At 59.8% G+C, this 26,258-nt stretch overlaps 1 protein-coding gene across 1 annotated transcript; it reads left to right on the plus strand.

Moving 5' to 3' along the window:
• On the plus strand, positions 1-26,095 carry ASIC4 (acid sensing ion channel subunit family member 4; the record flags this gene model as incomplete). The annotated part of the gene is made up of 10 exons (XM_084209362.1): positions 1-576; positions 23,012-23,156; positions 23,321-23,448; positions 23,539-23,698; positions 24,091-24,147; positions 24,244-24,397; positions 24,787-24,878; positions 25,197-25,276; positions 25,594-25,698; positions 25,976-26,095. The coding sequence occupies 10 exons, from the start codon at positions 1-3 to the stop codon at positions 26,093-26,095; spliced, it is 1,617 nt and encodes a 538-aa protein (XP_084065488.1).
• Between the last annotated feature and the right edge of the window lie 163 nt (positions 26,096-26,258).

Genomic DNA, 26,258 nt, shown 5'->3' on the forward strand with positions numbered 1-26,258 from the left:
ATGCCAATTGAGATCGTGTGTAAAATCAAATTTGCTGAAGAGGATGAGAAGCAGAAGGAGAAAGAAGAAGGGGACAAGGAGAGCCTGATCGAGGAGCCTGCCCGGCCCCGCTCCCGGGATCTGGCTACCTTTGCCAGCACCAGCACGCTGCACGGCTTGGGACACATCTGCCGGTCGGGACGGCTGGGCGTGCGCCAGACCCTCTGGGCATTTGCCTTCCTGGCCTCCCTCGCCTTCTTCCTCTACCAGGCGGCCAAGTCAGCGCTGCTCTACCTGGAGCACCCCCACGTCATGGCCCTGGATGAGGAGGCCATCCGTGAGATGGTGTTCCCGGCCATCACCATCTGCAACATCAACCGCTACCGCCACTCGGCACTCACCGACGCCGACATCTTTCACTTGGCCAACATGACTGGGCTGCCCCCCAAGGACCGGGATGGTCACAAGGCCACGGACTTGCTCTACCCTGACCCCGACATGGCTGACATTGTCAACCGCACCGGCCACCAACTCGACGACATGCTCAAGAGCTGCAACTTCAGCGGCGAGAACTGCTCATCCCGCGATTTCACTGTGGTGAGTGCACACCTGGCTCAGCTTCCCTAGGGGCCCTTACCGGCACGGGGGGCACCCACCCGTCCGCGTCGCACCGGAGCAGGGCTCCCTGGCTCACTCCGGCTGCTGAAGTTTGCATCTCTCTCTGTTTGAGTTTCCCTCCAAGTTTCTTATGGAGAGAGGGAGAGGATCCTCCGTGGGAGCTCTCAGCAGGGCTCTGCGCCACAGGACTGGGCTGTCGCAGGTCTGTGACTCAGGGGCTCACGGGTAGGAGCCGCGGTGGGTGAGCAGCAGGGTTCAGCGGTCCCCAGGGTGGGTGTGCGGCGGCCAGGGGGAAAGCTGTGGCACAGAGTCCTGCTCCATCCTGCTCTTCCCCGGGATCGAAGTGCCCTGACACAGGATGCTTCACTCAGCGAGAGGGGCTGGAACAGGGGGGCAGGCAGAGACTCTTTGCACACAGGGGAACCTTCCTGCATTTGCGGGATTAGCACTGGGACGCGTGTAAATGTGGGGACTGCAGGCATTGCACACGCACGTGTGCACATGCCGAACACAAACGCCGAGCCGCTCCGCTCCGGAGGCACGGCTACTGCCGGGCGAGCGGGGGCTGCCCGGGGCTGCCCACTCACTGCCCGGGACTGGCAGCACGGCCTCTTGCAAGCAGCGCCCAGTCTGCCCAGGCAGAGAGCCCCTGGCCGACCGCCGCCAGTGTGCAGCTCTCACCAATATTGAGCCTGGAATCATAAATCCCCGCTGTGGTTTGGGAAAATAAATGTGCTGAACGGGCGGAATACCTGATGGGACCCTTTTCAGACCTTAATGACTCTGGAAATGAGCCGCCTCTCTCCTACGGCTGCCAGGGGCTACTGCTCAGCTGGCTCCCGCGTTCTCAGGAGCTGTGCTGCCAGCCGGACCCCGTTCGTTCCGGGGAGTGGGGTGTGATGCCATGGGCTGTGCAGGATACTGGGGAAGAGAGGAGGCTCCGTGGGGCTGGAAATGGCTGATGCAGCATGTTCCGTTTCACTTCGTGCCCATCGGTACAACGCCTGCTCAATGTGCACAGTGATGCTGTCCCTGGGAAAGAGACTTGGCTGGGGGGGGGAGCGGGGGGAAGCTGCCCTGTGCAGGGGGTTGGTGGTGGCAGAGGGCACTGCAGTGGAGTGGGAAGAAGGAGCGGGGGACAGCGGGCGGGCAGCCCCGCTCCTCCTGGGGATTTGCTGGGCTCTGTGCCTGCTCTACGCCAGCTGCTTGAGTTTGCCGGGGAGCAGTGTGGTTCAGCAGGGTTTGGAGCAGGAAGCTCTGGTGCTGGACAGTCCTGCACGTGGCTTGGCCATGCTGACACCAGCCCTGGGATCCTCCTGGAGGATCCTGCACAGCTTTGGTTTGCGGGGGAGGCAGCGAGCCCAGCCTTGTGCTGGGCAGTGGCACAGCGTAGCAATGGGATTTGGTGTGTGCTGAGCCGCACTGTGATGTTGGCAGGGCAGAGCTCAGGTGGGTGGAGTGGTACAGGCTTCCCACAGCATGGTCAGAGTGTGTGGCATGTGCTGTGTGGCAGTGAAGGGTGACCACCAGGACAGTCACTGGGACCCAGTTTCTCAGCATGTGGCCGTGCAGGACCAGCTGGCCTGCCTACCTCATCTGCTTACGAGAATGCCCTGGGGATGCCCAGGCAGCCAGGCTCTGGTGTGCTGGCAGGCTGCACTGGAGCAGGTTTCAGGCGTGAGAATAGTTAGTGCCAGCTGACCTGTAGGCTTATGGCCAAAGAAGGGGAGTATAGGGCTCCTAATGCCTCCACCCACCCTGTCCACAGCTCAACATTTCTGGCCTTTGAGGCAGCAGGAGCTGTCAGTAGAAAGGGGTGTACCTGTCACCTCTCACTTGCCTGGAGCAAAGGGGTGAACTTGGGGCAGGAGAAGCTGGGGCAGAAGAGATGGGTGTGGGGAGGGATGGGTGAAGATGTGATACACCTCTCTGCCACATAACATGTCCCAAAGCCTTGCTAGGCAGCAGTGGGAGCTGTCAAGGCACCACACCATTTGCAGCTGGAACCTTCTACTCCTGTTCCCTAAGCCAAATTGGTCCCTTGTGCCTCCTGGGAATGACTGAAACACAACACAGGCTTCTTGGCAGGTGGGTTGGGTCCCAGCTGCGCTGTGTGGGCTTGGGCACTGCTGTGCCTTGTAGCTGTGGCCCCAGTGAAGGAGCACACAGGTTGCTCATGTGGTGGGGAGCTCCAAGCTTTGTTGGTTCCATTTCTGGGTCCCCATGTGAGCCTTCAGAAAGCTTTTGTACCTGCTCTGCTGTGGGCGAGTGTGTGAGCCGCAGCATGTCCTAGCAGCGATGGAGGGCTCCCAGACTACAGCACATCCCAGCAGGGCAAATGGCTTGGGGTCCCAGGGCACCAAGCCCACAGCGAGGAGCCTCTGTAGCAGAGGCTGTCCCCCAGCGACACCAGAGAAGGGAAGGAGCTTTCCCTGCAGCCATGCTAGCAGGAGTGTTGGAGTCTTTGCTTACCTCTGGGCACGAGGTGGACTTTGTCCAGAGGCTGGAAGTTTTTCAGCACGAGAGTGGCCAAGCTGTGGGGCTGCCGCCGACTGCCTGTCCAGGAGCAGGAGCAGCGCCAGGGCTGGAGCATGTCCCCTCGCCCTGCTGCTTGCAGCCCGTGCTCATGCAATAAATAACTCGTGCGGATCCTTTAAGTAAGAGCTGTGAGTGGTAAATGATCTTCCCCTATTCAACGTCACAAATCCACATTCTTTATGGGACAGCAAATTAAGAAACTATCGGGAAAAAAAAATCCCCAGCGTAAGCATCTTCTATGTAATAAAGCCCGGCTGGGCTGTAAATCTCCCCAGCGGCAGGGACAACCCTGAGCCGCAGCGAGGCTCCCTGCAGCCCCGCTGACAAATGTGCCCCCGTGCCGGCTGCTAGAGGGCCGTGTTGGAGCCTTGGCAGGGCCTCTTCTGACCCCACTGAGCTGCACAGCCCCCAGTGCCTGCAGTGCCCGGGGCAGTGCCCGGTGCCCGCCCCGCCGGCACGCTGTCCCATGGGTGCCTTGATGGGGAGCACTCCTGGCTGGGCCAGTGCAGCTGCAGAGCTGAGGCTGCCGGTGCAGGAAATCCACGGTGCTCTTTACATGCCACGCAGCAGGAGGTTGGGAAGTGTCCCCATGGGGCTGGGGCTGAGCTGCCGCGGGTGGCTTGCATCCCCCTAACCTCCCTGCCTGGCGCCCCGGTACAGACACAACCCGAGGTCAGTTCTGGCCATGTCAGGTGGCACTCAGGCAAGCGGGAGCCTTCCCGACAGTGCTCTGGAGATGGGGGTACAGCCAGACGGGGTGTGCAGGAGTTTGGGGGCTGTGGGAAGAAGTGCATGGAGGGGCCCCCCTCAGCTGGCAGCAGCATCCCGCCTGTTTGCCGGCAGTGGCTGCAGCAAGAGCCTCCGCTCTCGCGGCCGGGAAGGATCCCAGTGCCTTTCTCAAAACCTCATTCGTTGTCAAAAGCCTTTTGTTTGTGATGTGTGGCTGCTGAAGCCAGTTGTGCCGGGGCTGGAAGCTGGGGGGGAGCAGGGAGGTTGCTGAGAGCTGGCAGTGCCTCTCGGAGCTGGCAGCGGCCCCAGCTCTCCATGCTAGGCCTCCTGCCTGCCCGGGATTTGGGCTGTGTGAGGGATCTCCCCAGCACCCCATGCAGACCCCAGAGAGGGAAGCCCTGTGCTGAGACGGACAACATCCTCAGCTGCATTCCACATGCACACAAGAGATCCTGGTTCAGGGGGTGGGTGGGGGCAGCAGGCTGTCGCCTCCTCCCAGCAAGGCTCTCCCACTGTTCCTGACATGGGAACTCTCTGACCTTTCCACCAGAATTGTACTTAATAAATGTCACATTTTCAACCTATTTTTACTGGGTAGAAGAGATGGACTGATTGTTTTTCACCTGCCCTGCCCTGCCTGATGCCCGCTCAGCCCCTGGCATCCAACCACTCCATTTTCCCTGAACTCCTATGCAGGGCTGAGCCTCCCCCAGCTGCTCAGTGGGCTCCAGGTACAGAGTGGAACAGAGTGGCTCTTGGGCCAGGCAGTGCCATACAGGTCCCAGAACAGCATCACCTCCTTTGGAGGGTGACATGGCTGTGACTGTGATAAGTGTCCTGCCAAGCCTGGCAGGGACTGGCTGGGCTGGGGCTGGTTCTGTCAGTGCCCAGGAGAGGCTGGAGCATCCCTCACCGATCCCATGCCTGTGAGCTGCTCAGCTGAGCCCATCTGTGCCCATCTGCGTCACAGCACTCCACTAACTGCATCCACATCCCGCAGTCCCAGCCCAGCTCCTGAGCCAGCTACCCAGGGGCTCACAGCCCATCTGGAGCCCTCCATCCTCGCAGTCTGGCCACTGTGCTTGTTCATTTCCAGCCCTATGTCCCAGGCAGTGCAGGCACATCGCAGGCTGGCCGTGCTCCTGTCCGGAGCCGCGGCAGCGCCATCTCCGGCGCTGTTACACATGAGCCGCCTGGGCACGGCTCGAGGCGCTGTTTGTGCCAGAAAACGGGGGACTTTAATGCAATTCGTTGCCATTTAATTTTACACAATTCCTGCTGCTTAATCCGCTGAGAAATGCTAATTTATACAATTCACGTCTAAAAATAAATGTCAGTCCAGCAGCTCCCAGCAGCGGGTAGCTGCTCCCACCAGCCCCCACCGAAGCCTTCTGCAGGGACCCCAGTGTGGAGCCCACCTTGCTCCCTGCCAGCCATGCTGCTGCTCCTTGTCCCAGGTGCTCGGGCTCTGGCAGAAAACGTGTGGATTTGGGGATAATGGGATTTTGGGACACTGTGGTGGGAGAACAAGGGGTTGGCTGCACCTAGGGATGTCTCTGCAAAGTCCCTCATGACAGTGGGGCAGGGTGACAAGGGGACAAGCAGGTGTCTTGGCATTCTGCCTCTCTTTCAGATGGTTGGGGAGACATTATTGGTGTGGGGGTCATGAGGTGTCTTTGGGACCACTGCTTCCTCATGGATTCCCCCAATAAATCTGGGAACAGCCCCATGTGCAGCTGCACCCTGGGCTGTGGCTGGGGGTGCATGGAGCAAGAGGCGTGCCTGGTGCAAAGGCCTGGCATGTAGCCACCCGGGCTGCACATGAGGGATCCAGCCATGGGTCAGGGCAGGTGCCACCTGGTTGGCAGGTATTAATTGGTCACAAAGTGCCATTAATGAATGTGGGATGGGAGGCAAGCATGTACGCCTCCTGCCTGGGGAGTGGGGATGCGTCATTAGGTCTCTGAGGAGGCCGGTCTGCAGGGGGGAGTGATGGGGCTGGATCACGGGGACAAGGGGATCCATGGCTGGGAAGAACCTATACTGAGCTCCCAGACCCCTGCCTCTTGTGCTTGAGCATCTCCATACCCTGCTGCCTTCCACCCCAATGCCACTGCCCCAACCATCTCACACCCACTGCCTCCCCTTCCCCACCCCTTTGCTTAGCAAACATCCATGTCACCTCCATCCAAGTGGGGTGGCACTGACACCAGCAGCAACACTGCAGAGAGGGTACCAGGGCAGTGGGGTAGGCATCAAGGGCCATGGTGGTGGGTGCCAGCTCCCTGCAGGAGGGGGGCGAGGCGGGGGAGCAGGGGGGTGCGGAGGCGACGCAGCGGGGGAGCAGAGATGCTGGAGGAGCCGACGGCTTTCCCACCGTCTCCCTGATTGAGATCGGATCACCGTGAGCATAAAAAAGCTCTCTTCATAATTATATTTAATGAATTGACTTTAAAAGCTCTTATGCTCTTATCTGGGTAATTTAATATCACACACTTAATAAGCCTGTCTCTGATACGGGGGGAGCCAGCGGCCAGGACGCCCGCGCCTGGTGTGTCTCCCCAGGGATGTGGGACGTGCCATGAGGCTGGGCCCACGTGCCAGGCTGAGTGGAGGGGGACACTGCTGCCCCCTGGGGCCAGGGCACCCGTGGGGTGACTGTGGGGCACCAGCAGTGCTGGCTGCAGAGGGGGCTGGGCACCTCGGATGGCTGAGAGAGGAATGGGGACAAGATACCAGAGGAGACTGGCTCCAGGAGCTGGTGCTTGCTGGTGTCTGGGGCCACAGGGCTGTGGGACCATGGGGCAGTGGGAACACAGAGCAGTGGGGCTGACAGGGGGCAGGGTGGCAGATGGGGCAGGGGGGTTCATGGGGTGCTGCATGGCTGGCGGGGCATGGAGCAGGGCTGGCTGGGGTGCACGTGCCCTGTGCCAGCGGCATGGTTGGATGCCATGTGGCCCCACTGCTGAAGGGCATTGCTGCGGCCCCGTCCTTTATGCCAGTGCCAGCTGTCATGGCAGGGGTCCCATGGACAGCACTGGGGACAGCCATGGGTCAGAGCGCACCACAGGCTCCAGTGCCATGATGCTGTTAGATCCCTGTCTCCTGGCTCCAGCCACCTGGGGTAGTCAGCTGGGATGTCATGGAGGTAAAGGAAGGCTTGTCACCACGGTCTCTGCAGCTCTGTCACTCCTCCCCCGTACCCCCCCCCCCCCCCCTCCCAGCTCCTGGAGTCCCAGAAGGGGTGTGGGCTGCCTCCTGCAGGCCGGCGTTGCTGCAGCCCCAGTAGGAGTCTCTGCGCCCCCGCCCCCCACGCCCCCCCCCCCCCACGATCCATCACTGCGTGCAGGCGGGCGCCTGCGGCGAGCCGGAGGGAAGGCTCTGCCATATGGAGCCAGCGGCCCTGGGGACTGCAGGAGCCCGGGGCTGGGACCTGTGGCCATGGGGGCGGCCCCTAAGATCCTCCACTACAGATGCTCACTGGGCAGCGGGGTTGAAAGCCACTGGCCAGACTTGTGTTCTCTGCATGTCAGAGTTAGAGCTGCAGTGAGCTGGTCTGCCCCCCCCCCCCCGCCTGGCACCATGTCCCCAGTCACCCTGTGCCCTCGGGTCCCTGATTCCCAAGTGACAGAGGACAGAACAGCACCTCCCAGCACCCATGACTGTGCTGCCCCAGGACAGGTGTCAGGGACAGGGTCACAAGGGCAGGGTGAGTGATGTTGGCCCTTGGCCAACCATCCCCAAGCTCTGGAGTGCCTGGCAGTGCCGGCTGCCATCCTGGCACCTGGTGCAAAGGCTGGGCGGGCTGGAGGGAGGCACATGCCAAGGCTGTGGGGCAAGGGAACAAGGACGCAGCTGCCACCTGGCCCTGCAAAGGCACTGGGGGACAGCCCCAGGCAGAGGGGGGATCCCAGCTCCTCCCTGGGGCATGGGGCAGCCGTGCCGGGTCTCCCTCCATGAGGGAGTGTCTGGAGAAGGAGGTTTACGGAGCTGCACTAAGTGACGCAAATGGTTTGAAGCCCATAAAGAGAGACGGTTTTATGTAAGACGACTATATAAAGCTCTGCTGTTCTGCCATTGATGAGATATAGGCCTTTATTTATAGAAGGCAATGTTTGCGGTGCGAGTGCTGAAAGCCAGCCAGGGACCCGCAGATAGGGCGTAGAGTCATTTGACATGCAGCTGCCGTCGACACTGTTCACACATTAAAGAAAAAAATTAACAAGTTTGCAGCCAGTCAGGTGGAAAAAACAATAATTGTAGAAAAACGTATTTCCCCCTTTTTCCAATAACAAATAACTGGAACGCTGTTGGGGAGGCTTCAGCTTGCTTTCCCTCTGGGAAAGGATGGGCTGAGGCTCCAGTCAGGCTAGTGGATGGAGTGGGCAGGGGGAGGCAGACAGGGTGGGATGAGAGCTCAGACAGGGGATGCTGCCACAGGGTGGATGTCCCTGCCTAGGCATTTTTATGTCCATGACTGGAATAACAGGGCCTGCAGGCAGGGATGAAGGCACCAACAACTCAACATGGCCATGTGTGTGCTGGGGGATGAGGAGGGAGGGCAAACACTAGGAGCTGAAGATGCTCACTACATGAGGGGCTGTGAACTAAACCGTGCTGGATTTTTCTGCCTGGCCCAGAATTGTCTCTCTCCACCTCCACACACAGGGATGCTCTGAGGTTTTTTCTTAGCCAGATGTGGCTGGGTTCTTACTGGAGAGCATGCAGCCAGTCCCTGTGGTCAGAGCGCCCTGCCAAATTCTGTTTCATGCACGAAAGGAGGAAAAACTTCTCATGATTAATTGTGCAATAGGGGAAAACATGCATCTCTAACCTGCTCCTTGCCGGTTGCTGGTCTTTTCTCCCAGGCACTGCCCCGACACACAGCCAAGGAGGGTGCGAGGACAGGAGAGTGCTGACACCTCTGCCATGTCCTGCCCTGTCCTGACTCTGCCATGACCATGAAGGGTTCCAGCAGGGAGCAAGCAGGCTCAAGGTCAAGTAGCTTCCCTGAAGCTCCCTGCACTGTTCTGTGGATGGCTGTCCCCTGCTCACATTGCAAAGCCTTCCCTTATGCCCCAGTGCGCTGTACCAGGCACAGGCAGGGCTCTGCCTACCCCATCACCCACCATGCCACCATTGTGCCAGCATAAGGCAGAAGGTGAGGGTGGCAAATGGCACTTCTGGGTTCCGTCAGGGGGCTGGACCTACACCCTGATGCACTGGGACTCGGGGCTGCTGCATCGTGCCTGCTCTGTCCTCAGGAGATGTCACTGGCTGCATGGCTGTTCCTCCCCTGCCACCCTTGTGAAGCCCCTCTGCAGATGTCCTCCAGATCACTTGGCCCATCTCTGGGCTCTCAGACAGAAGCCTGAGCACACTCTGCACATGATGAGCATCAGATGAGCTGGGCTCAACAGGTTTTCTTCCAGCAGAACAAAAGGTTCTCACCTGACAGCAGCTTGGGGGAGGTGAGTTCAGGAGGAGCTGGGGGACAGGAAAGCCAGTGGCTGGAAGGACCTGTGGGCACTGTGTCCCAGTGGCACAGGGGTCGGGGACCCCTCTTTGTGTTGGAAAGCTGAGTCAGGAAGGAAGCGAGGTCTGAGGGACACACTGGTCACTGCTGGCCACTTGCTCTTGGATGTGCAGGGCAGGAAGGGAGAGGAGGCACAGCCTTGTTAGAGTAGAGCCTCTGATTAATCACTAACTGCCGGCCCTCCAGCCAGCAGCTCATTAGCAGTTTAATTCCCAGTGCCCGGCATGCAGGAGGGCTGTGCAGCTCTGATTGAGCTGGATGCACTCATCTGGGCAGCTGCAATCAGTGTGATCCCCACTCTGGTCACAGTCACATTCAGTGGCCACATCCCCCATGTCCAGGGTGGGCTGGATAGCAGGTGCTGCAGGTACCACAGGTGATGCAGGTGCTGCAGATGCTGTGGGTCCTCTGGTCAGGCAGGGGTGGAACACATCGATGGCAGGGGCTACAGAGAGCTTGTGAGCAGGGCCAGGGGCTGGAGATGTGCCCGTGTCTTGCCCTGTATCCATCGATAGTCCAGCTGTGCCTGGAGTGTGGCAGTCCCTGCGGTGTCACGGGGCTGGGAGCAGCTGTCAGTGGTGTCAGCAGCCATGCAGAGGCACTGTGCTCGGCTGCACGAGGACATGTCACCAGCCTGTCATCTCTGGGGTCAGTGGCACCCTGCACATCCCTGTACCGCCCTGTCCCTCTACCACCTGCCTGTGCACCCACAGGGCAGCAAGGTGAGGGCTGTGGTCCCCAGCTGCATCCTGGTGTTCCTGCCACCACCCCAGGTCCTTTTCTCCCCTGGTTCTTCTTCCTCACAGACCCCTTTACTGATGGGATGGGGGAATTCACCTGGGCCATGGGAGCAGCCCTGGGGCAGGAGGGAACTGAGTGTTTGAGGAAAGAGGGACTGTCTATGGATGCTGCCTTTCTCTCATGGACCTTAAACTCCATCTGGGCATGCAGAGGTGGGCACTGCCGTGCCTCCCAGCTGCCTGGGGATGTTTGCAGCTCAGCCTTATCCCTTTGCCCTCCAAAACTTGCTGTGTCCTTCACTCCCAAGCTGCTGTCTCCACAATTTCTTCATAGCACAAGGAGTAAGGGAGAGACCACAGCAGAGAGAAGCATCTCCATCTGTCTTCAATGCTCCAGTGGCTGGAGCAGGGCAGGGGAGGGGCCTGCAGTGCAAGGAGGGCTAGGGTGCATGTGGGGGCAAATCAGGGGCCATGCTGGGGCTGTGACTCCTGCAGAGGAGGCAGGGCCAGCCCAGCATCTGGTGCTGCTGCCCCTGGGAAAGGCTGGGAGCAGCCTGCCTTCCTGAGCAGCATAGGACTGAGGGCACTATGCAAATCCAGCTGAGATTGATGCAAGTATTAATTATGTCCCATCAGCTCAGCTCTTGCCTGGCAAGGCAGGGCAACAGGTCGTGCTGCAATTTGTGCAGGAAAGATGGATTTGTACTGGCAGTGTGTCCCCCATGCCTGTCCCCCTGTCCACAGCCTGTTCCCACCACCCTGCTGTGACTGTGGTGTGCCATGCCACGTCAGCCTGGCTCTCCCAGCCCCATGGCACTGCCTGGCTCGGGGGTGAAGTCATCACTGAGCAAGAGGGTGAACAGTCTGAGGCAGGAGCAATGCAAGTGCTGTCAAGCAGTCTGCCATACCCAGCTCTGAGATCCTGCTAATTAGAGAGTGTCTGCAATTACATGTGCTAATTATGGGCAGGGGTTCACAGTAATTCCTGCCCTGCTGGCATGACACTGGTCACACCAAGATGCATTGCTTCTTCATAAGGACAGGAGGAAGTAACCAGGACTGTTCAGCAGACTCTCCTGGCCCAGGAAATGGTGTATTACCACGCCTCCTGCCCATCCCGTCCCCATCCCATCCCATCCCATCCCATCCCATCCCATCCCATCCCATCCCCATCCCATTTCACCCCATCCCATTCTATCCTGTACTGGGCATGGTACAGCATGCACAGTGCCATACATGGAGCCCTGCCTGTGTGGCCATGCCAGCTGCTCTGTCCCTGAGCACCTGGCTGATCACATCTCAGTGGAGCTGTTTTTCAGAGGGAGTTTTTCAGGCTCTGACCCCCCTGTGCTGCTGCTGCTGCTCTGACATCCTGTTTCCTTATCGCCCGACATGACCTTAATTAACTCCCTGTGCTGATAATGCTCTGGGCTTCTCCTCCAGGAGCTATATCTCAGCATTGTGTCTTGCCTCATCCTCTTATGGACCACTGCAGAGACTGCACAGGCAGCCTGGAGCAAGGGGGAGAAAGGGGTGTGTGGTGCAGGCAGGGCAGGGCAGTGATTCTGGGGTCACTGGAATGACAGGGAGTGGATGGCCCAGCACTGGAGCCAGGGGATTGGTGCTGCAGAGAGACTTTCAGGGAAATGCTGAGATGGTGGAGATGGCTGTCATGGTGCAGAGGTGGGGGTTCTGGCAGGAGGGAAGGCTGTACTGATGCCCAGGGCAGGGTGGCAGAGTCAGTGGTGCCCATGGCAGCAGCATCCATCCCAGGCTTCAGAGGTGCTGTGCTCCAGCGTGGAGGGACCTTGGCTCCCCTTGCACTGCTGCAGGGGGCTTGGGGGCTGAGCTGGCAGGACCCCCCACCCCTGGGAGCTGCCAGCCTTAGTGGACTGAGACGCCGGCATTGATGACTTGTAGCCACTTTATCTCCCGTGCTTGGCAAATATTGGCAAAGAGGAGATGTTTCAATAGTGAGGTTTGCCGATGGGAATCTCGGTGTGTGATCCCACCAGCTCCATGCCATGCAGCAGCTCAGCTGCCTCTGAGGCAGCTGCTCACCAGGATTGAGCCTGGCATGGGCACAGTCTGGGGCCCATGGGGGGCTTAACACCTTTTCCCCATGGACTGGTTCCCAGCACGATGCTGTTCTGAACTTACCTGTGTTGCAGGTTATGTATCATCCTCCAGCACAGGAGCAAGGCTCTGGAGTATGGTTCCTGATCAGGGCTCCTGTCACCTGCAGGTAGCTTTGACCTGGCAGCAGCCAGGCCAGTGCCATGAGCCCTGAGAAAAGCAAAAATTGCAAAATGCTCTCAGACAGTCTCCTCCCAGCTTGCAGCCACACAGCCCTCATCTTCACTCCTATTCCCCATAGCTTCTAGTCCCCAGATCTTTAGTCCTGCCTGTCTCAGGTGCTCAGCTCCCATCCCCAGGCCCACAGCCCAGGCAGCGATTAGGATGAAGGACCAGCTGTTCCTGGGGCATGAGTGAGCAGGGTGCATTTTTTACCCTCTGTTCATGCTGCCTGCAGACACAATTGGAATTGTATTTTTCTGAAGTTGGCCATGGAATTGCCACCTCAGGCATTATGCAAAGTGTGCACAGATATACCTGCTCCCCGCATGTGATGTATGGAATGCTGGGAGCAACATACAGTCCTGGGAATGAGGTACTGGATCCAAGCAGGGACAAGGGGAAATGGTCTGAAGAGAGGAGGTGGGAGCTGCCAGTGCTGCTCCCCTTTGTGTGGGAGGCAAAGGGGTATAAAGAGGGGAGAAGGAGGTCCCCAGCTGCAGGGGCAGGTTGCCTTACCCCATTCCTGCCCCTCCTCCCACAGCAAGCCCTGGGAGTTGGGAGGAGCTGAAGAGGACAACTGAGGAGCTCCTGCAGGTGCCAAGGACCAGAGCATGGGCAATGTGGCCCAAACACGCAGGAGAAGCAGATGCCTTGGGAGTCCTGAGACACCCAGCCCATCACCTCCATGGAGAGCAGATAATGGGGATAATAGGGACAGAAGGATATGGGCTACAGGGCTGTCCCTGCCTGCCAGTACCCACACTTCTTCCTCTTCCCGGCAGCCCCACGGAGGGATCCTCTGTCAGTGCCGGGGTGCTGGGGCTCTCTCGATCAGCCCCTCTGCCCGGGAGCACCCAGGCTGGGGAAAGCCAACCCCTATCATGTTTGTTCCATTGATTTAGCGCCGCAGAGAGGGTTTAATCAGCCTTTAGCCTGCACGCTCCGGCATTAAGAACAAATCCATTAGCCACGAGATAACCACAAAGGGCTGCGCTGAGGCTGGATGAGGTCCCAGCGCCTTCAAGATGCAAATTGGCAATCAAAGATCAAAGCCGTGCAGCTCCCTAATCTCTGCTAAAAGGGCTCAGCTATTAAGGAGCCCTTTCCCACTGAGCTGTGATCACCCCACTTCACTAGGACTCCCGGTGCGCTGTTGGGTTGCACCATCATCCTGACTGGCCTCCTGGCCCCAAGGAGGGGGTGCATCCAAGGCTCACTCAGGCTGTTTGCTTGCATGTTGTTTCCTTCAGTTCTGACATATTGGAGTCAAATTCGTGCTGTCAGAGAGAGCAAAGCCCACAGCAGTGTCAGAGGTCAGCGGCCGGAGGGGAGGAGAAAGAGAAGAGGTGGGAGTTGGGATGGGGCAGGGTGGTGGGAGAGCTGTGTGGGGCTTATGTGGTGCCTTCAGAGACAGGGAGGACGCTGGCAGGTGGCTACCCCTCCTGCTGCTCAGGGATTTAGCCTGGTTCAGCCCCTGCCTGGTTGCACCAGGTGGCTCAGGGCAATCCCTGCTGGCCCCAGGGAAACCAGTGGTGGGGAGCATGGCCTGGGGGCAGGCAGCAGGGAGCAGGTGAGGGATCATGGCACAGCAGAGTGTTTTGGAGCAAAATTCCCCTTTTGAGGGTATTCCTGCTTGTCCCATGTCATCCTGGAGCACGGGGGTGCACAAAGCCCTGGCTCCCATAGCCACCCTGCCAACTTCTGGTGCTGAATTCAGGCTGCAGGATGCAGTCTGTTCCCCACTCCCTACCCAGGCCATATTGCCAGTGGTGGCTGCACACATGGTTGCTCCCAAAGCCCCTCGAGTCCTGGTCATCCCACACTATGCAGGAGCACCATGAAGCTGCCGAGCTGTGACAGGAGCTGCCAGCACCATCAGCAGATCTGTGGCAGCACAGATGTGTGCTCTGCTCTGCATGGTCCAGCTCAGGGACCAGTATTCCCCTGCATCCTGCTGAAATGGTCAAAGAATATGTGAGGCACCTTGCAACAGGTGGGCAGGGAGTCCATCAGCCCCGGCAATGGGGAGCAGAGGGTCATGTCTGGCTCTCCTTTTGTTTGGGGACCCACTCTACTGGCAACTGCTCATTGAGGTGCTGCTCATCCCCCTCACAACACCCTCCAGCAGGCAGCACAGCCTTGCGAGAGCAGCAGGCAGTGAGGTGCTGGCACCTCTGCCAGGGCGACAATAAATCTTATCAGTGCAAACCCATCCGTGGGCAGGAGGATAACCCCCGTGACAACCCGACAAGAGCAGAGGCTTCATCTTCACCGTGTCAGTGCTGTGGATTTACAGATAAATGCCACGGCTGGAGGGACCCCCTCCCCTCCCGCCTAACCCTGCCCTGAGGCTGCGGGAGCTGCCAGGTCCAGGCTGGTGGGTCCCAAGAACAATGGCCATGGTGTGCCTGGTGGGAAGAGCGGGCCTGGTCTGGGACTCGGCAGGGGATAGGTAGCACTGGACTCGGCACCTGGATAGGTGAGGGTGGAGGGAAGGGCACATGCAGAACAAGATGGCATTGCCCTGGCTGCTGTCCTGACCTTAGGGTGCTCTGCATGCACTGTCCCATGGAGCCCTGCGTCCTTCATAAGCTCATGGGGGCTTGGGCATCATGCTGGCTGGACCACCGGAGCTCAGTGATCAGGAAGAGTGTGACTGAGTGTGCGAGACTGGCAGTGTGTCCCTGAGGCCGTGTGACAGCGCCTGGCGTGAGCCAGCGTGCTTCGTAGGTGCAGCCTGTGTGCCCATCCCCGCGTGTGCTCCCCCCGCTCCGGCCGGGCAGAGAGGGGTACGCTGGTGCCAGGAGCGGGGGCTGCTGAGCGGAGCGGCAGGCGGCATCCCTGCCCCGGGCCCCGCTCCTCGGCTCAGCTCCCCCATCTCCCGGCAGCCGTGGGAGCAGTAATGAGATGGAGCAGCAGAAGGACGGCGAGATAAGGCTGCCTGCGCTGCCCCAGCAGATTAAACGCTGGGATTAAGCAGGCGGTGCCAGCTCTGCTGCCTTTTTATCTCGCTGCTTCTCCCCTCTTATTCTCCCGCAGTCGATAGAGAACGGTCTCCGAGCTGTCAGCAAAGGAAATTGCTTGTTAACCCTTTGGGGACGGGCGGCAGAGCTCCCTGTACGGCTGCTTTCAAAGAGAAGCGGTCCCCGGGGGATGCGCTGCCCGCGGAGCCAAGGGGGGATGCGGGGCCACATCCTCGCAGGGTCCCGCATGAGAAGGAGAGCAAGACAGGGCCGGAGGTGCCCAGGATCTACAGCCAAAAGCCACCAGCGCCCAACCAGCACCATGCAGAGGCTCTGATGTACTGGGGTTCCTGCGAGGGAGCAACAGCCGAAGAACAGAGGCTGCCTAAGCTCCACAAAGGAGCCCCGGGGACAAAGCATACTCCGCTTTCGGGTATCCTTGATGTTCCCTGCTTCCTCCAGCCTGCAAGACGTGTGGGCTCAGTGCTACATCTCTGTGAAACCACAGGGCTGGGAATCATTCTCTGGTCCTGAGGAAGAGTGGCACGGGCCAGCTGTGTCTGCACAGTACCGTGCATGGTGCTGGATTTCCTCCAACTGCCAAGGGGAGCCTGCTACCCAAACCCATTATTATTGCTGTCCGTGTATGTGAGTGTTTTGTTGGGTTTGCAGCAGGGAGGCTGAGCTGCAGCTCATCCCAGTGCTTATCCCTAGTGTGCTGTGTTTGTGTGCCCATGAGCGGCGTGCCCGGCGTGGGGGTGTCTGAGGGTGGGAAGCTGGCTGGAGAGCGCCGGAGGGTGCACAGAGTGATGGCAGGATTGCTGCTCAGCACAGTCCAAACCCAAGCTAGGGAGTGTCTTGGCAGCTCAACAAACTCGTTGTGGCATTTTTGGGGATGCATCTTTGGTGCAGTCATTCCCATGGGGACCCTGAGCACCTCCTGAAGCAGGAGGCAGAAACATGGGGCAGAAACCTTCTGCAGCTCCAGCGCTCCACTTGTACTAAGGGAGAGACCAGGGTAGGTGGGCAGCATGCTCAGCTACTCAGAGGGGTTTTCCAGCTGCCAACAGGATGATGTGGACTTCCCCAGCCCCTGCCCCCTCATTTCACTGCTCTTGCCTGCCCTCCCCCTTGTATCCCTGCCCTGCACTGCAGCATGCCTTTGCCACTTCCTGCCTTTGGCACTTCATCTTCTGCAATTCCCTTGGTGTTGGCTCCTTCATCTGCCCAGGCGTCACTTTTGGTGGATTCTTGAAAATGAAAACAAGGTGTATGAAAGCACAAGCTGGAGATCTGCAGGGAGCAGGTTAGCCCTGGCTGGGGCAGCAGTCCCGAATGGCTTGGGATGCTGCCCCATGGCTGCTGTGGAATGAGGGGCAGAGCTCTGTGTGAGCCCTGGGCAGGCAGCGCTGAGGAGCTGGAGCTGATGCTGTGCCGGGCAGCCGGGCTGTGCAGGCAGGCAGAGGCTGAATCGGGAGAGGAAAGCAGAAGCGATTGGCACGTGAAGGCTGGCAGGCTGGAGACTGCGAGGGGATAGGATTGCTGTTTATAAATACATCAAGGGAGTAAACACAAGGGAGGAAAGAGAGCTATTTAAGCTAAGGGACAATGCTGGCATGAGAACAAATGGTAAAAACTGGCTGTGAATAAATTTAGGTTGGAAATGAGTGAGATTCTGGGACAAATTCCCCCCAGGAGCAGCAGGAGTAGAACGCACAACTACATGATGGCTCTTTCTCTGCTACCACAGGCTGTCATGTGTGTGCAGTGTGCTGCCATGCCTGTGCAGTGAAGTCAAAAGGTGAGGAGCTGGGGTCCCCAGCTACTCCCCTCTGTGTCACAGCCACCCTGGCTATATGTGGCATGAACAACACAGCTCTCTCCAGCTTCTGGCTTGGTCAGTGCAGGACTCCCGGGGCAATGGTTTGCAGGGAAAGGTCTTTCTCTGGCACAGAATTTGGGCATGCTGTCATAGATGCTGATCCTGAAAGCTGGATGGTGCCAATGTCCCCCTGCTTTAACAGGCACTGGCAGTACTGGGACAGATATTCTGGGAGGGTGTCCTTGCCCATGTGCACAGCGCACCCCTCTGCCTCGCATTGCATCCCTATGCTCCGGAGCCACCAGCAGCAGGAAGCCCTGGTCTAGAGCCTACCTGTTCCTGGGGGCATGGGATACATGCTGTCTCTGATGCAGCAGCCGGGTTGTGACATGCTTGCCCTGCCCAGTGCCGGGGCTAGGGTGTCGCCCCCTGCTCTGGCTGGCCAGCAGCACAGCCTGCAGCACAGCTGAGCAATTGGTATTCCAGCAGCGAGCCTACTTGGCATGAAAGGGGCTCTGCCAGCCCCACACGCCCACATCTCCACTGCTGGCTCAGGCCTAGCCAAGGGGACTCAGCTGGCAAGGGCTGTCCTGTAGCACAGAGAGAGGCACAGCTGCAGTGGCAGGAGGGGTCCTGGCCTTTCTGGGATATGCCTGCAGCAGCCTCTGGCCCCCTTGCTCCACACTGTTTTCCCTCTTCCTTTGGAGGTAGATCAGGGAGCCGCAGGAGACATTCCAGAGCTTAGTCCTTCACAGGATGGGGGAAACAAGAAGCCTAAACTGTCAGTTGTGTGTGCTGTGCCTAAGGTGCCCTGCTCTGTTTGGGCTGAGGATGCAGAGCCTGGTGCCCCATGGAAGCAGCAGCCCCAGACCCCATACACAGCGCTGTGTGTCCTGCAGGAGGCATCCCAGCAGCTCCATGTGGGGCAGGGGGCTGCACTGAGAGGGTGCTAGTGTGGGATATGGTTGTGCTACTGCCAGAGCTGGGGTCGAGCCAAACTGGCACCGTTCCCCAAATCCTCCTGGGAGCGGGGAAAGGAAATGGTGCGACCATGCATGAGAAGGGACGTTTGCAGTGGCAAAAACATCCCACTGGCTCAGAAAATTGCTGCAGAATCGGGCTTGAAATGAGTTGAAATTGCTGAATCCAAGCGGATCTCATATCCCGGGCAGTTGTAATGCTGGCGTCAGCGCTGCGGCTTCCCTCCCAGGGCACCCAGGCGGGGCTGGCTGTGCTGTGCGGGGGGAGCGGGCTGTTGGGGATGGAGGGCTGCCTTGGCGGGGGGGGGCTATGGCATGGTGAAGGGCTCCAACAGAGCTGGGATGGCCACAGTGTGGGGCAGGAGCAGAGCAGGAGGCAGGGTGCATGGGTCTGCTATTGCCCCAGCTCTACCAGTGTCATCCCAGTTTGGCCCCAGCTCCTGTGCCATGTCTCCTGTCCAGGAACATCCCTGTGCTCCAGCAGCCTGCACTCACACAGGAAACAGCATTTCCAGTTTTGGAGGCTGCTTTCCTTTGTGCCACAGCCTTGCCCATGCTAATTTGCTCTCTGGGCTTAGGTACGTGGACATGACCCTCAAGGTTACCCCCAGGCCGGCATCCCCACCAGGTCCAGGTGGACAGCACTCTGATGTCCTCCCATTCCTGTCCCCATCCCCACGATGCCCCAGTGATGACTGTTCTCAGGGGTGCTTCTACGCTGGGGTGATTGCTCGTGTGCGCTGTGCCCATGCCCCAGGCCTGCCCGTCAACTGCATGTCCCGGTGGGGATGTGGGAGCAGGGCTGGATGCCCCTGCAGCTATGTGGGAACAGGGCTGGCTGTCCCGGTGGGGATGTGGGAGCAGGGCTGGGTGGCCCAGGCACGCAGCAGCAGGACCCGCTGGCACCACACATGTTGCAGCTCGTTCCCCTTGCATGAAAACATTTGGCTGGAAGCTTAGCGCGGCCTCTTGTCTCCTCAGAGCAATCAGGATTTGTCACTGCCTGCAATGTTTAACGTCGTCTTCCAGAGGCTAAATACCGTGGGGAGCCGTGTAAGCCGTGGAAATACCTGCATGAGCTGGGATCAGCCCGAGGCTGTCACAATGGGCTGGCAGCACTGGGGATGGGGGACTGGGAATGTCTGATGTTGGTCCTCATGCCCCCAGTGCTCACGGGTGGGCTGGCGTGAGCCAGGATGAGGATGCTGGCGGTCAGCATCTTGCTCCCAAAAGGCTCCCCACAGCAGGGGGGCTGGGAGGAAAGTCTTGGGAGCATGGAGGGCACTTGGGGGGCCCCAGAACTGTGTGGATTGGGGAAGAAGATGCCGGGGTCCCCAGCAATATCTGACTGAGATCTCCCTGCTGAGGCGCAGGCAGCTATTTCTGTCAAGGTCAGTGTGTCTCCATGGGAGAGAGAGGAAAATGAGGAATCATGTCAAGAAATTACCTCCCTAATGGGGTCTCCCCTGCATGTGAGCATGGCGTGGGGATGCCGGCATGCACTGGCTGAGCAAGGAGACCGGCACGTAGCACGGGAATGCTGCGTCTCTGGCCCTAAGACTGCAACATGCATGGGTGCCCAGCAGGCAGAGCCCGGTGCCCAAGGGCCCATATCTCAGTTGCTATCCTTGGCTGGACATGTGTGCTTCAGTCCTGCAAGGTATTTTTCTGGGTCAGCTGCAGGGAGAAAATCCTGTTCCTGGTGCAGACAGGCTCTCCTCTGCTCTTCTTCCTCCTCCTCCTCATCCGCTCCCTGTTATCTAATTGGATTTGTCATGCTGGAAAGGCAAAGCCCTTCAGGACTGTGCTGTGCTCTCGCCAGTGTGATTTCACAGCTGGCCTCGGCACCCCAGTAGTCGACAAGTAAGTAACTCAGCTGGATGCCATGGGCACCCCTGCTCCCCATGCGCCCCCATAGCCATGCCCACCTGCCTGGAACACAGCCACCACCACAGCTGGACCTGGGCCTCCAATCCTGCCCAACACTGGTCCCTGTCCCTAAGATCTGTCCCCATATGCCCTAGCCTCTGCATCCCGTCCCCATCCCTCACCCCCCTCCAGGGTGATTGCCATGCAGCCCAGAGATGTCTGAACTGACACGAGATGGAAGCGTTCACAGAAATGACATTTTCTCCAGCCTGGGGAGCTTATCCTCCGTTTAAAGAAAACTAATATAGAAGCTGCCCTGGTGTGCCGTGGCTGATGGTATCAGGCTGGCAGCCGCCGGCGCTCACAGCCGCGATAAATCTCAGAGAAGAGCCGAGCCGGCTGCAGCCGCCCCACAGAGAGGGGCTGAGCCGTGTCCTGGCGGTGCTGCGGGGATACAGCGCTGGAGGGGACAGCTCAGGGCGGGCACCGTGGGGTGACCCGCAGGGTCCCGAGCATGCAGGGAGCGGGGAGTCCGCGGCGGGGATGGTGCCGGCGCTGGACTCGTCGGCGGGTGTACAGCAGGAGCCGGAGAGCTCCGCGACCGCCCGGTCCGGCTCAGGGGCTGCCCTGGGGCTGGGCCGGACGGGGCCGGGACGGGCCCGGGGGTGGCGGGGGCGCGAGGCCGCGGAGCGCGGGGCGCTGCTGCCCCCTGCCGGGCAGCGCTCGCCGAGCACTCGGTGCCGCGGGCACGGCCTGTGAGGGACGGCGGGCACGGCCTGTGAGGGACGGCGGGCACGGCCCTGCCGCCCGTGGGTGCTGCCCGCTGCTTCCGCTCGCCCCCTCGGGGCCTGTCCTGCTTCTGACCGGCCTGAAGTCCTCCTGCACCTGTAACCAAGCTGCCAGATGGGACCCTGGCCGTGTCCCCATCGTGGCTGTAGTTATGTGTTGCTCAGGCATCAAGGCCTGCGGCAGGGATGGTGCTGGGGAGTCACTGCTGAGGTCATCAGGAGTTCCCTTTGTTCCAATCCCTCTTGCCGCCACTGGCCTTTTCCTGCCCTGATGGGATGGACCTCAAGGATGCTGCTCTTGACTGGGTCCAGTAGCCCTGACTTGTCCTGGAGCTGTGGAGGATGAGGGACACCCCCTCCCCCTGCCAGCCCATGCTGGGTGAGCGCTGAAGTTGGGTGCCTGGAAGCAGCAGCAGCAGGAGATGAGAGGCTGAGGAGAGTACAGTGCTGAGCTTTGAAGGCACCTGACAGGCTGTCGGGGCACTGCCAGCCACGCTGACAGCCGGGTACAGACACCCACCACCCCCCCTTCCCCCGCCACGGCTGCGCTCTGATCACAGCCTCCCTGTCACTTCAAAGCACCCGCCAGGCGCAGGTGGGTTGCCGTGCAGTCTCCCACCCCATGGTTCCACTCCTCCTGACCCACAGTCTTGCTTCTCCCACCCTACCTGGCCCTGAGGCACTGAGGTCCCCAGCTCCAGGGACAGGGATACCAAGGTACAAGGCAGACAAGGTCCCAAGCAGCACTGGCAGTAGGTGATGGCCTCCCAGTGCTGTTACTGTCCTGTCTCTGTGGGGCAGAGTCCCCAGCTGCAGAGCAGACACAAGTGGGGACTCTAGAGGTCCAGGCAATGTTTTGTGGTGACTGTAGTGAAATGCATGGCAAGGGACAAGGAGGAAGAGCTGAAGCATGACATTCCTGGGCACAGGGTTCACACAGTGTGCCTAAGACAGGTCATCACTATCCAGACACAGATGCCCACCATGCTGGGACGCTGGGGGCTGCCAGTTCAGCTTGCCTGGGGTGAGACAACACACACCCCTGTCCCAACCCAGCTTGAGAAGGAATTTTCCATTCCTGAATGCAGGTTGGGGAAAGGCGTGTTTGCAGCAACCCCCTCCTCTCCCTCCCCTCACCCATCACCGAAGCAGCTCAGGAAGGCGCCTGCCTTGTTCATCTCCAGGAAGGTGCGGAGCAAAAGCCTCCCAGGAGGGAGAGATCCCTGGAGGGGAGCAGGGACCCTGGGCAGCTTCAGGGGCAGTCTGCAGCCCACTTTCCGGGAGCCACCCTGAATGCAGCCATGCCGCTGCCCCTTGCCTGCTGCCAGGACGGGGAAGCTCTGGCACGACCCCAGGACAGCAGCACGCCCCAGCTCATTGTCGGCATCCTGCGAGCCACCCGGATCCCCGGGCTGCACTACATGTGTACCCGGCCCCAGTCCCGCCTGCGCCGCCTGCTCTGGAGCCTGGCCTTCCTGGCCTCCGCCGGGCTGCTGGCCACCAGCACCGCCGACCGCCTGCACCACCTGCTCTCGCACCCCGTGCACACCCGCGCACGCCTCGCCTGGGCACCCCAGCTCCGCTTCCCGGCTGTCACCCTCTGCAACCCCAACCGGGCACGCTTCCTGCACCTCACCAAGCCCGACCTCTATTCGGTGGGAGAGTGGCTGGGGCTGGCCCAGGAGAACCACTCTCTGGTGCCTGAGATGCTGGCGGTGCTGGGGGAGGATCAGCGTGCGTGGCTAACTCGTCTGGCCAACTACTCGCGCTTCTTGCCACCCCGCCGCTCCGAGCGCACCATGCAGAGCTTCTTTCACCGCCTGGGCCACCAGATCGAGGACATGCTGGTGGAGTGTCGCTTTCAGGGAGAGCGCTGTGGCCCCCAGCACTTCACTCCTGTGAGTTCCCTCCTGGAAGGTGCAAGACAGCTGGGCTGCCCCATGGGCACTGGGAATGATGCTTCACCCCCACCTTAGCAAGGCTGGAGGAGTGGTAGAGTAGGGAGTCAGGCTGAGATGAGCCTTTCCAAAGGTCATGCAAGACTGTACCTTCCTTCCATCACCTCCATGGAATTGGAAAGGAGTTGCTGGACCTCATCCTGCTTGCAGAATACTTGACCAGATCCCTGACAACTGCTCTCTCCATCCCCAGGTCTACACACGCTATGGGAAGTGCTACACCTTCAATGGGGATCGGAGGAATCCACGTGTGACCCGCCAAGGTGGCATGGGCAACGGGCTGGAGATCATGCTGGACATCCAGCAGGAAGAGTACCTGCCCATCTGGAGAGAGACCAGTAAGTGGGGCTATGGCTCAGGCAGGGCACAGGTGAAGGGTGCTGGGATGTAGGGTTGTTGGCCAACAGAGCACCCTGTGAGGGGACTATGGATAAAGCAGGGCATCAGAGGGGTGAAGGTGCTGGGTCGGTACAGGCATGCAGCACCCTCTATACTCCCACAGATGAGACATCATTTGAAGCTGGCATCCGGGTCCAGATCCACAGCCAGGATGAGCCACCCTATATCCATCAGCTGGGCTTTGGTGTCTCACCTGGCTTCCAGACCTTTGTGTCCTGCCAGGAGCAGCGGGTAAGGCACAATGCCCGACAGCCCCGGGGAAGTGCCTGCTGGCACTCAGCCCAGCACAGCCCTGTAGCAATGGCCTTCTCACCCCAACAGCTCACCTACCTGCCACAGCCGTGGGGGAATTGCCGGGCCAGCATGCAGGGGGAGCAGCTGCTGCCTGGCTATGACACCTACAGCATTGCTGCCTGCCGCCTCCAGTGTGAGAAGGAGGCCGTGGTGCAGAGCTGCCACTGCCGCATGGTCCATATGCCAGGTGAGGGGTGTGCATGATAGTGTAAGGGGCGCACCACTGCCCTAACAGTCCTGCTGGGATTGCTCCAGCTCCCTGCAGTCTGCACCCAAAGATCACCTCTGCCCCAACACTCTGTACCCAAGGATTCCCCTGGTCCCATCTCTCTCCACCCAGGGACTACCCCATCCTCTCCACATGCTGGGTCAGCCCCTGTCCTACCCTCCTTACACCACAGGTCAGCACCTTCCCTGTTTGCTTTGTACCTGGCCCATGTCTGCCCCAACCAACCTGCACCCAAGGGTCACTCATCCCCATTCTCTCTGCACCCTGCCCTCTGCACTACGAGTGAGTTAAGAGTGGGGGGGCAGAATCTGGCCAGACTCCCCCCCTCCCAACCACCTGCTTCTCCACAGGCAATGAGTCCATCTGCTCCCCTAATGTGTACATCGAGTGTGCTGACCACACGCTGGGTAGGTGCGGCAGTGGGTGGGCATCTAGGGGCCGGCCGAGTGCCGCAGGGAGGGAGCTGCAGATTGTTGGCGGTGCCAATGGGTGTCTGCCCCCAGACGCAGCAGTGGAGGACAGCCAGGAGCGCTGCAGCTGCCCCACACCATGCAACCTGACACGCTACGGCAAGGAGATCTCCATGGTCCGCATCCCCAATAAGGGCTCAGCGCGCTACCTCGCCCGCAAGTACAACAAGAACGAGACCTATATTCGGTGAGTTGCCAGCACTGGAGTATTCCAGAGGGTGGGCAGGGGACCTGGGGAACGTCTACTCCACTCCTGGCAGCATGCAGAGAGAGGGTCCTGGCATACTTGGTTTCTGCAGCATCCTCTGTGCAGGGGTGTATTCACTAGAGCTTCTTCCCAACTTGTCCAATCTTCCCAGCCCTCCTGCTAGCACCTGCACACCCCACTGTCTCTCCCGGCCTGGGACATGCCCCATCCATGTCCCCACTGCACCAGCCCAAATATTCACGAGTGTCATGGGAGCATCTGGGAGCACCTGAGAGCTGGAGAGCTGGGGGACATGGGAGGTTTGTGGGAAGTGGTGCAGGAGGGTTGATGACCAGCCCTTTTTGCTCAGAACAATGATGTCTCCACAGGGACAACTTCCTGGTGCTGGACATCTTCTTTGAGGCTCTCAACTACGAAGCCATTGAGCAGAAGAAAGCCTATGACCTTGCTGGGCTTCTCGGTGACCCCCCTCACTTTCCTCTGGGGCCCTAAGATGCAGAGCTCTGGGTCCCAGCCCTGGGAAGATGAGGGTCTGGTGGGGAAGGGATCACACAGAGCAGCAGCCAGCCACAGGCTGGCTGAAGGGTGGAATGCTGCTGAGTGTTACCTATCCTGCATGTCTCCCATGCCCTCGGTCCTGCTGACTCTGCCCCCATGACTGCTCTGTGCCCCACCATCTGGCAGCCTTGGCACTGCCCACTGCCCTGCTGGCCCACCCCAGGCTTCCAGTGGGCTGCACAGCATCTCCTGGTGACCATCTTCCCCTCCTCCTCCCCAGGAGACATCGGGGGGCAGATGGGCCTGTTCATTGGTGCCAGCATCCTCACCATCTTGGAGATCCTGGACTACATCTATGAGGTGTGTTTAGCCTTTAGGAATGCGTCTCGGCAGTGAGTACAGAGACAGGCTTCCTGGGGAGGGCATAAAATATGTGGCCACCCCAGAGGGCTAGAGCAGCCCCCAAATTAGGGACCACCCAGAGGAAGGCAGTGGGAGGGGAATGGGTCCCCCCGCATTCCTCAGTGACCTGAGGACAGAGAGGGTGATGGGCCAAGGTACTGTCCCACTGTCTCCGGGTGAGAGGGGGAGCAGGCAGCAGTTCCATGTAAACTGGGGTGTACACACAGGGTGCTACCTGTGTGCAGGTCTAGGTCTGACCCCCCATCTGCACCCAGGTGATCCGAGATAAGGTGAGCCGGGTCCTGCGCCGCTCCAAGCCACCTCTGAGGAAGCCGTCGGGCAGCATTGCCACACTGGGATTGGAGGAGATGAAGGACCAGGTACCCCTGCAGGGCTGGGCTGCCTGGAGGCTGTGAGGACAGGGCCTGGCCATGTGTCTGCCCCCACTCCATGGGGAGGGGACATCATCCCAAGATCGAGGGTCTGTGTGGCTCTGCATTTGGTGCCTTCAGGATGCAGTCAGGGCAGTCCCAGGGGGGCAGGGAGCTGGGTGTCCCCAGGGGAGCTCCTGCAGACAGGCTGTGATGGGTGGGAGGACTAGGGAGGTGGCAGGATGCATGGAATCTGTGTCCACTCTATTGACTGCCATCCCCACAGAGCCCTTGTGAGACACTGGGTCGGCACGTGGAGGGCGCCTACAACACGGGCATCCTACCCAACCACCACCATCGCCACCACTACCCTCACCAGGGAGTCTTCGAGGACTTCGCCTGCTAGGCAAGACTGGGTTTGGGGGGCAGCCCTCTGTCACCCCCCTCCCCAGCGTTCTCATGGAGAGGGACCGCGGCACTGGGTGCGGTGGGCACAGGCCCCTGCCTCCCCCACCCCACTGCCAGGACCAGTCACACCGTTCACCCCCAGTGATGCCACTGGAGCTGCC

Source organism: Fringilla coelebs (assembly GCF_963513975.1).
Source record: "Fringilla coelebs genome assembly, chromosome: 7".
Classification (NCBI taxonomy): domain Eukaryota; kingdom Metazoa; phylum Chordata; class Aves; order Passeriformes; family Fringillidae; genus Fringilla; species Fringilla coelebs.